A 15802-nucleotide genomic window follows, 5' to 3' on the forward strand; every position below is an offset into this window, starting at 1 on the left:
TAATGTCCGAATAACATTAGAATATTTTAATGACATATATATATATATATATATATATATATATATATATATATATATATATATATATATATATATATATAGCTGTAGTAATGCTTGTATAAAAAAATAAATATAAATACTACAATAATCACCATAATGCCCGAATAGCATTATCGCGGTGCCATGCTTGCGAGATATTTACAATTGTAAATATGTTGTTATGTTACGCATTTTAGGACAGAGTATAGGGTTAAAATTAAGAGGCCGTTATTTTAGCATTTTAAAACTAATTTAAAACAGATATACTGTCGCACGTAAGTGTACTGAAATGCAGTGAATACTAGAATCAATGAATAAGAGCGGGAGTCTCATTTAGTGGTCTACGGACAAAAGCTAAGTATAATTACGTCCTGAGACTTGATAATTATTTTTATATTTGATATTTGTTTTAGAAATCGAGCATGATTATTTTATGAATTAATATGGTTATTTACTTTTGATGAGTTTTATATGTTTTAAGATGTTTATTAAATGATTTTGTATGAGGTGAAATGTTGTTAATTACTTCATGATTTATGAAAAGAAGAAATAGATTTAGCCTCATCATTTTATGAGATATACACCATTTACTTTTTATAAGTTTTATGATTTATGAAATGAAAGATAACATGCATCATGATCATATGATACTTAATGCATACATGTTGCATTAAATGAGAAAAGACTTATGCACACTGTTGTGCAGGTTTGTAGACACATGGGGACCCACCACATGGGTTCCACCCCATGTGTCTACAAAAGTGCACAACAGCTGCACAACTATTGTGCACCAATCAGTCTTCGCATTCAATGGATAATAAGACAAGTAATGAAGTGGGAGTCATGCCACAACACGAGAGCCAGTCCTAATGCTGAGAACATAAACAATAATAAGAAGCGCATTAAAAGAATAATAAGACACGTAATAAAGTGGACGTTAGGCCTAAGCATGGGAGCCAGTCCTAGTACTGAGAATAGAAATAAGAATAGAATTAGGCGCCAGGCCCAGGCTTGAGAGCCGGTCCTTAATAAGCCACTAATAAGAGGAGCCAATCCTCAAAGAAAGCCGTCGAGAGCTAGTCCCAAGAGTAATGCTGTAAATGAACAAAATTACTCGTGAGCTCGCTCGGGATTGGCTCAGTTAAGCTCGACTCAAACTCGATTTGGTTATTAAACGAGCTGTTCCTGAACACGAAATTATGCTCGATTATTAAATGATTAATACTCGTATAAAACTCGGTTCGCTCGAGAGTGAAACCTAGCTATCTTTGGTCGTGTGATATTGTCTTTTGTGGGGGGGAGGGGGGGCGTGCTAGCCAAAACGTTGTCTTGGGTGGTGAGGTTGTCAAGGTAGAAGAAGAGATTGTAGACAATTTCAGAAGTACCTTAACGAGCCGAGTACTCGATAAGGCACTTGACTCGACTATTGGGCGAGATCGGGTTCGAGCTCGTAGAAGAATTTTCCCTTGTTGAGCCGAGCTTAGCTTTTGATACTCGTCACAAGCTCGACTCGAGCTCGAGTTTGTAACGAATGTAAACAAGCCGAGCTTGAACAAGCACTACTCACCTGAGCTCGGCTCGTTTACAGCCTTGGCCTGGGCCAAGAGAGTAAGTGAGAAAACAAGAATAAAAAGTGCATCTAATAAGATTTATTGATGTTTTATGATCTCTTGCTTTAGATGTACTTAGGGCTGTAAATGAGTAGAGTTATTCGTGAACATGTTCGGACTCAAGTCGAATTAACTTGACTTGGGATTGGTTTGTTTATTAAACGAATAGAGCTTAAACAAAAAGTTTAGGCTCGACTCGTTTAAGCTCGTATAACTTCATTTTTATTCTTTTTATAATATTGTTTTTAACTTTATTATGAGAACATATTAAGTATTTAAGGTTATATGTAGTAAAAGAAAATGTCAAGAAAAAAGCTAATGGGGTTTTTATTATGTATCATTAAACAAATTTACGGTACTTATTTTATTAGCTATGCTTTTATATGAAAAAAAACACCTACAAAAGCATGCTCATACATATATATGAGCATGCTTTTATAGGTGTTTTTTTTCATATATATATATATATATATTAAAAAAAAAAAAAAAAAAAAAAACAAGTATAGATGTTATTATAATCACGAGTAGAGATACACTCTAAAAGCATGCTCATAATAAGGACAATGATTCTTATACTTATACTTAGATTCTGTTACAGGTTCAGGGATAGATATAGACCCGCTAGCGAGCTGAGATGTCTCCTATTGAGGATCTCAAGAGGAGTCTCTAGCCTATGGACTGCTTACTAGTTACAAGTCTGTCTTGTTAGTTTGTTTTAATATGCCACTTATGGCATATTTTATCAACTATGGTCTAACAGATAAGTTTTATTTTTTAATAGAAGCTCTGGTATAATTCATTGAAGATTTTTTAATGCAATTATAAAAAGAAAAATTTATTCCGCTGCACCATTTGAGGTGCGTCACGACTCATGTGAAAATTTAATTAAATTCTATTTCGCCCTTGTTACGAAGGGCGGGGCATTACATTTATTATGTAACATAGTTTTCATTTGTAGATATTAGCAACATTGAGGTGCATCCCTTGAAGTAAAAACTACAAGTCCAGAAGTTTCAGTCTTCTTAATCTAGCTTACCCAACTAACCATCAGTCTTCTTAATCTAGTTTTCATCTGTACTTCTCTGAGGCAACTGCATGCTTGCTATATCTTCTCTTTGTGGAGAATACACTGATGCATTAGCTGGCTCATCGGCCATTTGTCTACTTTCAGGAGTTGTTAATGCCAGAAGGTGCGTAGATTTCTTGTTACTGCGGAAAACCAAATATGCAATTCCAGCCAAATAAATTCCCAAACCTGCAAATCCAAATATTCCAAGAAACACAGTAACCACAAGTTTCAAGTGGCTGTGAAGAAGCAAGTTGATGAACCCGGTTGTGAGATAGTATATATTTATGGCCATGATCAGGAAACCAATGAACCAAGTGACAGCTGAAATCTGCAATAGAAGATGACACAAATTAATGAACAAATACTTATAAAATGAGGAAATGGCAGCCCTTCTGGTCTGATCACTTTTTAGGAGAGTTGGATCACATGTCACAATGTCTAATTGGTCAGAAATCTATCCCTCTGTCACTCTCTGCCTCTCTCAATCCTTACATAAATAGGCCAGATGTCTAATTTTGGTCAGCAATAGAACTACTTGAAAGATCCTCAAAAGATTTCTATTGCAATGTTCACATGTGAGTGATGCAATTGGTTAAGTGGTCGAATCATACATCTATTGATTCTTTTCCGATCGAGATGTACAGATCCATGGGTCTATATAGATCCTATCCTGTTCATGGATTAACTAAAATGTGCAAAAGTAGATAATAGTGTAGATATTATTGGGTTCAAACCTAATAACTTAGTCTTTTGGCTAAGTGGTGTACTAAGCTCTCAATAAAAGACTCTTCATGATGTTCACACTCAACTCTCACAAATCGAAATGAGTTACTAATTTCCAGTTTTTGATAACCATTGCATTTTATTAGTTGCAGACTGAAAATTTGACCAAAGAAAGTATAAAGAAATTTTCAATATCAAAATAAGAAAATATGTGCACATTTATGTACAATATGCCAATTTAGTCACTTGTGTCAATAATCTTCCCAATCAGAACAACTAGTAGTGTGTATTTAGTTCGTGGTCATGCAATTTTTCAAACGACTCAAATATATCAGACATAATGGATGGATCAAGTATGTAAGGGAATAGCAACATAAGTTGCCACTCAAATAAAATCTTACCATTTTAGAGTTTCCATACATCCCCATCTTGGTCTTACTGCTGGTGAACTTGAGAAGTGGAATGAGAGCAAAAGGGAGCTCAAATGATAAAATCATCTAACAAACACACAAAAAAAGGTCAAGCTGCAGCATGAACTAGATATACGAACAAGAACATAATTCAATTTTGTGAATAATTGCATGTTCAAAAGTGAAATTATGATGTCACTTTTAACCAGAAATTTAAGCCTGCCAGTGATGTATGTGAAGGATAACTTCTAGTCATTTAGTTTTAAAGCGAGGAAAGTCTATAACGGCGTGGGGCTTAAGTTCTATTTGGTATAGCAAGGGACCATAATGGAGAACTAAACAAGTTTAACATCAATTTATTTGCCTGAGAAAATTTTTAGCAGAAAGGTTTCTAGCTTTGACTTACAAAATACACTTTTCTAATTCTAAAAGGTCACTGAAACATTTGAATAAATGGGGGACAAGCCTAGGCTACATTCGAATATTGGATGGTCCAGTGTCTTATAAATTGCATCCGAAGGTAAAAAAGGGCCGTTATGAATCAGCTATTGAAGTAATGAGAGACATTAAGAATCGGTATATGTTCATGTTAAAAGTCCCCTGAAATAATGCTGCTTCATTACTTTACTTATCATTTGCAAGTAAAAGAGAAATAACAGTCGAGAATATCTTACCGATGCAATGATTATTAGCTTTCCAGCCCCACTAGAGCCACCAATTAGAGCAACAATTAAACTAGGGACTATAGCCAAGCAACGAGTTAAAAGGTTTCGAAGCCATGGTTCCAGTCGTAAATCGAGAAATCCCTACAAAAATAAGATGAGCCATGCCAAAAAAACTAGAGTCATGATCAGGAAACTCAACCAATTATATATCCATGCAATGGGACTGCCATAAATAAATAGCAGTTATAAAGTGATACTTATTGAAGCATTAATTCTTGCCAAGACTTATAAGCTGAACTTGACACAAAGAAATTTTACTAATAAGAATCCAAATTCTAAATAACAGACCAGGAATGTCATACATGAAGAAAATATCCATAATTTAAGTTACCAAAACATAAGAAAGGATGATTAAAAATATAGTTTTCTTCTTCACCGGTAGTTCATTCTATGAGAGGAAACTGACAGAACTTATCTGTATCATCTGATATTAAGAGATAAGGCTAGATGAAATTAAACCAACTTCATATTTTAACTTCAAATTCCAACACGGAGAACTGTTTGAGGTTGAAATTTAATATTGTCCATTGGAAAAATAGAAGAACGGAAGTATTCTCAGACTACAAACTATATATAATCAATTAGCAGAATACCTGCATAACATATTGCCCTGCATATGTTCCTGTTATAGTAGAACTCTGACCTGATGCCAGCAAAGCAATTGCAAAAAGTTTTGAGCTCCAACTACCTAAGACATTCTGTAAAAGATAAATAAAGACCAAGATTACAAATCATCTGCATTAATAGTGATTCAGTGAAAAAAATGCAAAACTACAATATGAAAACTGAGATTACATAAGCATCAACATTTTCTGTGAAAAACCAAATGCCAGGACTGAGAACAACAATTGGCTAGCAAATTTGGCTAAGTCACATACCTCTAGTAAAAATGAAGCTTTGTTCAAGTCCAAGTCCTCGCAGCTCTTCTGATCTTCCGCATTCAAATTTGAGGAATTACAAACTGCGCCACTGACGGAAATGATGGATACATTAATGAGGAAAGCCACCATTAGCGCAAAGGCACTCTCTATCAGATAGAATCTGCAAGCCTCCTGTGAAATATTATGTCATCAGATGCTGCTCTACCATATTTCCAGAATTCTATTTGCAGGAACCAAAATGATAAGAACTCCCTTAAGCGAAATAATTGTCTTTAAATAAGCCTTAAAGAGCTGGTTTGATTCAAGTATGCTTCACTAATTAAAGTTGTATGGCTTCTAACCAAAAAGGGAAAGAGAGAAGGGGAAGGAAAAGTTATAAAGTTTTATGGCATTGAAACACATTTCTATCCAGATAAAGTAACAATGACGGAAGCATTAAAAGAATGAAGAGCAGTTTCAGCGTACAAATGACTCATTAGACTATCATTTGTAGAAACATGAGTATATTACCCAGGTGACCACCGTATCATGCCAGCCCCTCGAACAAGAACACACACAACAGAACTAAAAGATTAATCTGATAAAATTTTCCAACCAACAAATCTCTTTATACAGAGGCTATATAGTAAAAAAAATAAATGCCTCTAATATCATATGGCTAATTTCTAAACAAAGAGACTTAGGAGTGTCCAAAGAGCCATATCATTTGATTATGAAAATTTTGAATTAGTTTGCATTTGTAAGGAGACTAGCCTCAATATTAAATGCTTGATTAAGTTTTAAACATTAATGTACAGTATGGTGATATCCTGAGCACGCCTTTATATAAAAATAAAAACAGAGAGAGAGAGAGAGAGAGAGAGAGAGAGGAAAGTTAAAAACTTGTCCACTAAGGTAAACATTTACTTTGATGCCTCGAACAGATCGTGGTATCTTCCTAGAGAGCACCAATGCTGAATGAAGAAAGAGATTGTGCCTGCAGCAAGTATATAAAATTCAATGAAAATGAGAATTACTTAGGGGAAGGATATAGAATTTCTGGAAGATATGAGAAACCTACGGCATAACCATCGCACCGAGGAGTGAAATTGCAAGGCCAGTAGCACCATTTCCTTTGAGTTGGGGAACAAAAAGACCTTTTAAGACTTCGGTAGCAGCAGGCTTTGCATAGCCAAGCTCTGCTAAAAAACATCCAGCAATTGTAATTACAAGAAATGTAATCAAGAATTCAAGTTTCCTGACCTGTAAACAAAGGAAAAATAAAATAAAGGAGAAATCTTAAAGCATGATTTGCTTTTACCTAAAATTTTATCTGCATCAATTACTGTTATTACCAATATCTCTTTGGGTCAAATACGTAAGGTATATAGTATTCCATAGTTTTAAACCATTATATATAGCAGGAAATATAGATTATTGAAAGGATATCAAGATACCCCATATTGCTGTAACGCTAGAAGAACCAATGTACTAAGCCCTGTCAGAAGAACACCACACCATACGGGAATGCTGAAGAGCATGTTCAATGCGAAGGCTGTACCAATAACTGAAAATAGGAAGAAGCAGAGTCAGAATGATTTGGACAGCTATAACATGAACAAAATTAATAAAGCAAAGCTGCATAGATTTAACACAACTCGTATTTCTGCCCATCTTAAACACTTCAAAACGTGAGTCAGATGACTAAAGAATATACGTACAGAAACACATTCACACATACATCAAGATTCAGAATAATCAACAAAAAATATACATTGGAAGTCTGCTTCCACAAAGTCTGTCTAACTCTAAGAAAATATTAGCCAAGTCCGTTTGCACGCAACACAAATTCCAGGAAAGGTAGATGCAACAATGTTGTTGTTGTGCTATGATTAATCATGATAATGAAATGTCACACCAATGAAAAAATGTATAGCATGAGATTAACATGGCTACTATGTCTAGCATGGAAACCAGCAAAAAGAAAGCATTTCCTTTTTATGTTAATATTTCTCAATCCTACAGTTCTATAACACCAAAGGAAACATCAGAAAGAAATGTACCACGACAGAACTCTTACCACCAGATTTTTCATTTATTAATTACTATCATTATCTTCTTTTGGAAGGTTCACAAAAACAAAAGCTGTCTGATACAATATGAAAATAACCTATATTTAGCAAACAAATAAATTAAGAGATTATATATGGATGGCGAAGGTGTAAAAATAATCAATCAAAGTTGGAATTCCTCAAAACTCTGTTTGAGTAGTCAATAAGGCTAAACGAAAGTCCTCATATCCATATACAAAAGGAATAGATTCGAGGAAAAATAAGATAAAATAAAATAAAAAAGATGCAATAACCTCAAAGCCTTACCAACCCCCTTGAGGGCCAAACATCATAAATCTTATTTATTTCTCTCACTTTTGGGTTCTCTTGTATACTTCTTGTGTAGTAGGGTTATGCCTCTTTGCACTTTTTAAAAAAATTTATCTCACTTTTGGGTCTTCTATGTAAACTGTATGCAATAACATCGTCTCAATCTCACTAGTTCAACCAAGTTCCTTTAATCCTTTTATTTGTCCCTTGCCGTTTAAGACTCATCAACTTTGACAACTGCCCAATTTGAATAAATATGCACCCAACTTGTCCAGCAAATGGTCTTTCTTGCAACAACATAACCCATCTTAGTCCACTAAACGTCTCAACATATATATTTTCCAGATGCATTGAGTCCAAAATGGACCTCCTATATCCCAGTCAACTCATCCATAGTTACTTTAAAGCCAAACGGTTGTATGTATTGACCTAAAAAAATAGCTTAAATGGCATCTCCTCCCCCTATTAAACAAGGTAAAGGGGGAACCCATAGATTCAAGACCCACCAGCTGCTTGTATAACTTACCAATAAAAAATAATTACTGGCATAAAAAAATTAACCAAAAAGAGTTCACATGTTAATCTGTGAAAAGTTAAGATAGAGATGACAGATGTGACGTCTTTAAAAATTTAGTATGCAGGCCCAAAAGCTCTTCCAATTAAGTAAAACACCAGTTTTTGGTGGCACTAGAATATCAGAGCCATGCATTATGAACCATTTATTAGGCTCATGATGTAGATAATATGCAAAAAAAAAAACCAACAAACTTGTAAGAGCTCCAGTATGAGGTCACCAACAGTATTCATGATACTAAAGAAACATAGGTTATCCCTTAGTTGTTTGGGACAGCGTAGCTAGTGGCTTCTATTAATTTCTTTAAATTAGTGGAAGCTCTAATTTACATAGTTAAGCACCAAATCAGTGTAACTACATTTATTAGCTGCTTTTAATTTTTATGAGTTTAGTGGCACATTAATTTCGATATCCTGTATTCGATTTCAAAGTAAGAAGCACCCTTACCTTCAGGAATGTCACATGCAACAATAGCAATTTCAGCAAGAACCCAGAGGATGAAGTTTGGCACCTTATCATATTCAGCTCTACAGTGCTCCGCTAAATGCTTTCCTAAAATCACAAACCAACACATAAAAAGAGAAGAAAAAAGACAGATAAGCAGATAATTGGGGGATACGTATAGTAAAAAGTAGACTAACATATCACTTGCCTGTGACAACCCCAAGATTGGCTGCTAGGGATTGAATAATAAGAGCAGCACAAGAAGCCAGTAATATGATCCAAAGTAGCTGAGAAAAAGTAGTAATAAAAATAATAAATGATTAATAACAGAACATTGAAAAATAAAACAATTAGATAGACACACACATACACAAACAGAGAGAGACAGAGACAGAGAGGGAAAGAGAATTCCCCAAAATTTTACAAAATTCAACTAAAATACAAAGGGAAATCAACTGCATCAGAATATGACATTCGCACCTCATACTTGAATTGAGCTCCTGCCTGAAGATCCGTTTCAACTGCGAGTAAAGCAAATTACAAGTATGTTTGTTAGCACATAATTTATGGTGGGATGTAAGGAGATGAGAAATTACAATCTTACAATTCCCAGGATCAATATATGCAATAGAAACAAGAAACCCAGGACCCATGTATGCAAACAAGTTTTTCCAACTTCTCCTCTGCCAAAAAAGAGATACAAAGAGCCACAAAATAATCAATTTCCATTAAAATTTATAAATATCCACAGGAGTTCAAATTTACACATAAAGAACCTTCAGGAAAAAAAAAAAAAAAAACGTCAAAGGGAACAATTTCTGCAAAGCTGAGCACCAACAGCATTTGAGGCACATTTTGCTCAAAGCTGCGAGACAATGGCACATTAAGATTGTCTCACAAGCAATGTTCACAACGAACAGCTATATTTTGGGAGAGGCACATTTGCTTTAGAGGTCTACAAAGTTCATTAACTCATTCACATCATAAAGTGTAAACAGTCAATCTGTGTTTAAACAAGGTCAGCTCCAAGTTAAGATGCACCGTAGACCAAAGGAACTCTAATCATACAGTCATCATCCGTATGTTCACTTCAATACAGTATTTGATCAGCTCCTACACTTTGCAATTTTTTTTGCTGGCATTGAGAAAACTATAGGGCGCCCTCATTACAAGCCTTGAACAATCCACCTAAGTGATGCAACATATTTAACATTAACAAGTTAGATCTGTACCATGCCTGATATAGATCATGTGCATATTGCAGGAGTCTATTCTTTTTCCAGAGAGCAAGAGTCCTTTCCAGGATTTCTTAAGTGTTCCATCAGTTTATCTTCTTTGTTTGCCACTATATAGATATTAAATTTTATGGATCGTTTGTCCAGAAAGGTTTTGTGTTTCCAGGTACCTATCTTATCAGTATCAGGAATTTGAATATGTTTCCCACTGATGTAACCAATCTAATGAGTGCATAGAAAAAGAAAACTTCATGCTTTTACCAAATAAGTTTTTTTATCGTTTTTCCATCACCATGATCTCAAATTCTCTACGCAATGAGATTAATATCAGATTGAACTCTGTAGTTCATCTCTCCCATTTGAACCACACACACACACACACACACAAAAAAAAAAAAAAAAAAGGAATAACTGAGTGAAAGTTGGAATCAATTGCTGGCTATGTTGGAATTTACATCAATATTTGGCATAATTTTAAGTTTTATCCTAACTCTTCTCCAAAACCACTCTCATGTTAGAAGTTACTACTTGTCATTTACAGTTAACACACAGATCTTGGCCCCCAAACTTATTAGATACCATTGACTCTGCTATCTAATAAGTTTTGCTACTCACCTTCTTTTTCTTTTATTGATTTTGTATCTTCTCCATCCTTTTTTTTACTTTATTTTTTATTTCATTTCTTTATTTTTTTTCGTTGCATTAGAATTCGATTGCACTTGATTGCATTTGATTCTATTCAATTGGCAGAATCAACAAAGCAAACTAGTTAGGAAATCATATCATATTAACAGCCTACCCTTTCTCGCTCCATCTTTTTTTTTTTCCTGCCTCCACTTGTATGACTATCACTAGTACCGAAAATTCCCCTTTCATACAAAATGGAAAAGAAACCGAGAATAGGCTGTAATCTCAATTCAGAACAGCCAAATACAGTCAACTATTATCAACTTTCTCAAATATCAATCAATGTTCTTTGTGTTAGACTATAAATGTGTGACTGTGAGCTTGTAACAATTACGAAAGTGAGTGACATATAACATAACTGGGCCCCAACCCATAAAGTTAAGCTTTTGAGTTATGGTAGTACCCCAACATGTTATATTGATACCTCACTTTACAGACTTCCCCAGGTGTTTGTGTTTATCTCCCCTTAATCTTTCAGGCCCAATCTATCAATAAGCGATACTTTTTCCATTAATTTGTGCAAAAACAATAATATAATGTCAGAGTCCTGATAATTATTTGACAAGTAACTAATAAAACTCACATCAGGAACAACAATCTGATTGGAATCCGAGTTCTCAATCAGCGGCGCATTTGAAAAACTCCGGTTTCCAGTGCTGGCAATGAACTGTGGCTGCCCAGAAGTCGCCATCTCTCTTCCTCCGCACAACACGTCTAGAAGAAGAAGAAAGGGCAAGCTTCAGTTTAGTGACTGTTTGTTCGCCAAAAAGTGACAACACTATAAACCAAAATCCTAACAACATACAGAAAAAAAAAAAAACAAGAGGAAAAAGATAATAGAAATGTTGGGTTGGAGAAGATGAGATGCAATATGCAATTTGGGTTGCTTTTCTATGTTGTCTTGGTAACCAAACAGCGGGCTCCGAGAATGATTCGACACAAGATTCACAAACCTTGAATTTCCAGAAGATGTGCTTAAACAACAATGTTGAATATCTCTCTCTCTCTTTCTCTCTCTCTCTCTATCTCTCTCTGGCTGTCCTTTTAAGACTGAAACCCACTGATACTCCAGTTCCAGGTCAGTTCATATCTGTCTTTCTTCCTCCCTTTCTTATTCGTTTCTTGACCAAAGGAACAAGATTGCCTCTTTTGTTTTCTTCTCCGAAACGTAAGTACAGAGTATCTTTCCTCTCAAGTCAGCTAAAGATAACAATGTTGACCTTTTCTTTCTTTTTTTTTTTTTTATTAAAAAAGGAAAAATACAATATTTGACTTTGTAAGTACACATAATTTGAAGGAGTAAGGCTAATACGACGTGTTTTAAATGATTTATACTTTTATATTTTAAACGGTTAATATTATAAGTCATTTAAAAACTTGTTATATTAATCGGCAGAGAAATGATTATAGTATATTATTTTTCTAAATTAATCATAGAATTTTTAAGTATATAAGTCGTACAAATTTAATGATTGGTTTAAAAAAATATACAAGTGATGTTAACATATCTCTAATCGATGTGACATGTACGTGATTATTATTATTATTATGATAAAATGCATTTAATAAAATGACAGTAGATATAAGAATAAAGCAATTCGATTAATATGCAATTGCAAAAAAAAAGAAAAGAAAAATTACAGGCCAATTTTTATTATCACATTAATAATAACAAAAAAACATGAAAAGATTGTTGTAGGGACAGTAATGTGTCCGAGGTTTCACGGTAGAAGATACGTTACGTATGAACCCCATGACTGGGTCCCTTTACAAAAAGAGAGGAGTGGGGTCCAGGCATTTGTACTTCTGTAAACTGTAGGGACGGTTGAGATTCGGTGATGTGGCTGCTCAGGGAGCTAGATGCACGGCTGAGAATTCGTGGCACTTAAAAAGGAGGAAGAGTAATCCGATTGGTTGCAACATGTCACCAAATCCAAGGTGGAAACGTACAGTAGTTCAGGTTGTTTTGTACAGCCTTCTGTCAATCACACTCAGCATATTCTTTTGTCTTCATATGTAGGGCCCAAGACAAATAGACAATTGGAGCAGGTTAAATCAGCGTTGAATTCGGCCCATGTGTATTGTAGATTGATCCGGCTTTGTGCTGTACTTTTAAAAGCTAATGTAATTTGATATTTGGATGGATGGCTTGGATTATTTGAGGGTCTTATTAACCTACACCTCACCGTTTTAAGTTTAAAACATTCACAACAGTTTCTTTATAATTCATTTTATTTCCTACATATAGAAAAAATGTCAAAAAAATCACAAAAAATCACCCACAGCAGATATTCTTTCGGTTTCCTAAGCATTAAAAATGCTACAGTTCTACCCAATACGTAAGGAACCAAAAGAGCTTCTCTATTCATTATTTTTAATACAAAATATATTTTTTCCTCTCTCATATTTTTACCTTTTTGGAGATTGTGAAAAATGTGAGAATAGATACAAAATATTAAAGGTTAGAGAGAAGTGCAAGCAGAAGATATTTGAGGCGTTAAGTTATTATGAACATTATTGTAAATACAAGCAGATATGGGATCGAGTTTGCATGAATGAGAATCAGAACCTCTGTTTCCCATTGTAGACGCCGTCCAAGACTCCCTTGACAGGTTAGTTCTGGTCTTGGTTTTTTTTTTTTTTTTTTTAAATTACCATTTTAGAAGTTTTTCTTGTTTCTGAAATAAAAAAAGATTACTTTTTGAAATAGTGTATTATGTGGAAGAATTAGTTTGTAGAAGGGATGTATTTGTTTTTGAAAGGGTAAAAATATTTGGCGAACCTATGAGCATGTGTGGTTGTGGCGAGAGAGAATCCATGTATTCATTTGGGGAGGGGGGAAGAATGAATCCAAGGGAATGTAACAATGTGTGACCATTGCAAAGAATTAATTAGGTGAAAAAATAATAATAAAACAATGAACAAAAAAACAAAATAATAAAATAAAAGTCTTTCTTGTTGATATAGATATGTATTGACTTCATCAATCATCATGAACATCTTTTCTGTACTTGACAATAGTACTTGATATAGATATGTATTGACTTCATCAATTATGGGATCTTTGTATATTCTCACTTCAAGATTCTTACACATTTTAATTTATCTTTTGAATAATTACATGGAAGAGGCGAACAAGAACAATGGTCAAAATTTGGTTACTGATTATTCGCTAAAGCTTGGCATGAAGTTTGGTTCTGAACAAGAGGCATACAAATTCTATAATGAGTACGGACGGAATTATGGATTTAGTATTCGTAAAGATTAGGGTAATAAAATAAAGGTAGACGGTGTGGGGACTTAACGAAAATTTACATGTTGTAAAGAGGGATTTCGAGCCGAGCGGAAAAACGATGGTCAAAAAACGTACGAGCGAGCTGAAACAAGGATAGGTTGCTAGGCATAGATGGAAATTTGACTTGATAAAAATTTTTTATATATATATATATATATATATATATATATATATATATATATATATTACATATCTTAAGCTCAATCATAACCACGTTCTTCATTTTCTACAATGTGCTCACATGATGTCTTCACAACGAAAGATCTCAAAAGCATAAGCATTAGAAATCGATTTGGCTAAGGATAGTGGTATAAAATTGAAGGATTCATATGAGTTCATGGGTAGACAAGCCGGTGGGAAAGATGTTCTTGGTTACACCAAGCAAGATTAGAAGAATTACTTTGACAACAAACGATAGTGAGAGTTGAAATATGGTGAGGCAAGGAGTATACTTAGATACTTTCAAAAGCAAAAGTGGGAGAATTCCTCCTTTTATTATGCAATACAGTTGGATATAGCATAACATATAACAAATAATTTTTGGGCAGATGCACAAATCATTATTGATTATAAGTTATTTGGTGATGTAGTTTCTTTTGATACAACATACAGGACAAACAAGGAGTATCGACCGCTTGCAATGTTTGTTGGGTATAATCATTATAGAGAGGTTGTGATATTTGGGCTGCACTTCTATATGATGAAACTATAGAGTCATTTCAATGGTTGTTTAACTTGTTTGAAACTTTCTTTGAGGCAATTGTCGGGGAAGAAGCCAACTACAATTTTTATTGATCAAGATCCAGCAATGACTAAAGCTATCTCATTGGTGATGCCTAATACTTACCATCGATTGTATACGTGGCATTTAATGCAAAATGGTTTAAAACATGTAGGTCATTTATTAAGATGAGAGAATGGGTTTATAAGTGATCTCAATGCATGTTTTAAAGTTTTGGAAGAGAAAGGGGAGTTCCTTGTTGCTTGGGATGAGATACTTCATAAGCACAATGTATGTGATAATTCATGGCTACAACGTTTATTTGAAGTGAAAGAAAAATGGGCTAAAGCATATGTCAAGATGTCTTTTTCTACAGGAATGACTTCGACACAATTGAGTGAAAGTTTGAATGCTGGCATGAAGGATTATTTACAGTCAGATTATGATATTGTAAAGTTCTTCACACATTTTGAAAGATTACTTAATGATAAACGTTATAAGGAATTGTGAGCAGAGTATAATTTAAGGCAAAAATACCAAAAATTAAGATGTCATCACCTTTGTTGATACAAGCATCAAATATTTATATTTTTCAGCCATTTTTGAAGTTTCAAAAGCAATATGAAGAATTCCAATGAGCTTATATCAATGAGCATATCGAAAGAATCCCGTCTCATGAATGTGTAGTGTCAATGTATGATAAGTCTAAAGATTGTAGAGTCATTTGGAATTCTTTAGAAAACAATGTTTCATGTAGTTGCAAAAAGTTTGAGAGATGTGGAATTTTGTGTGGTCATGCTTTAAAAATTCTTGATGTTATGAATATCAAGGTACTTCCAAAGAAGTACATCCTTAAGAGATGGACAAAAGATGCAAGAAATGAGGTTGTACAAGACTTCAATAAACATGAAATAATAATAGACACAAATTTAGAAGTCACAAATCGATATAAGTCTTTGTACCCCTTGTATGTCAAGCTTATCAGTCGGGCGGTTGAATGTAAAGAAGCATACAAGATAGCATTGGAAA

General features: G+C 34.2%; 1 protein-coding gene across 1 annotated transcript; it reads right to left on the reverse strand.

Moving 5' to 3' along the window:
* Window positions 1–2466: 2466 nt before the first annotated feature.
* Window positions 2467–11945, reverse strand: LOC133862345 (metal transporter Nramp1-like). The gene is made up of 14 exons (XM_062298130.1): window positions 11711–11945; window positions 11341–11471; window positions 9440–9518; window positions 9316–9356; window positions 9044–9122; window positions 8839–8943; window positions 6894–7003; window positions 6518–6699; window positions 6364–6433; window positions 5455–5628; window positions 5170–5274; window positions 4526–4657; window positions 3843–3938; window positions 2467–3046 (listed from the first exon to the last, which is right to left on the reverse strand). Exons 2-14 carry the CDS (start codon window positions 11446–11448, stop codon window positions 2711–2713), a joined length of 1617 nt encoding a protein of 538 aa, XP_062154114.1. The 5' UTR covers window positions 11449–11471; window positions 11711–11945; the 3' UTR covers window positions 2467–2710.
* Window positions 11946–15802: the final 3857 nt, after the last annotated feature.

The sequence above is a fragment of the Alnus glutinosa genome, chromosome 3 (assembly GCF_958979055.1).
Source record: "Alnus glutinosa chromosome 3, dhAlnGlut1.1, whole genome shotgun sequence".
Taxonomy (NCBI): domain Eukaryota; kingdom Viridiplantae; phylum Streptophyta; class Magnoliopsida; order Fagales; family Betulaceae; genus Alnus; species Alnus glutinosa.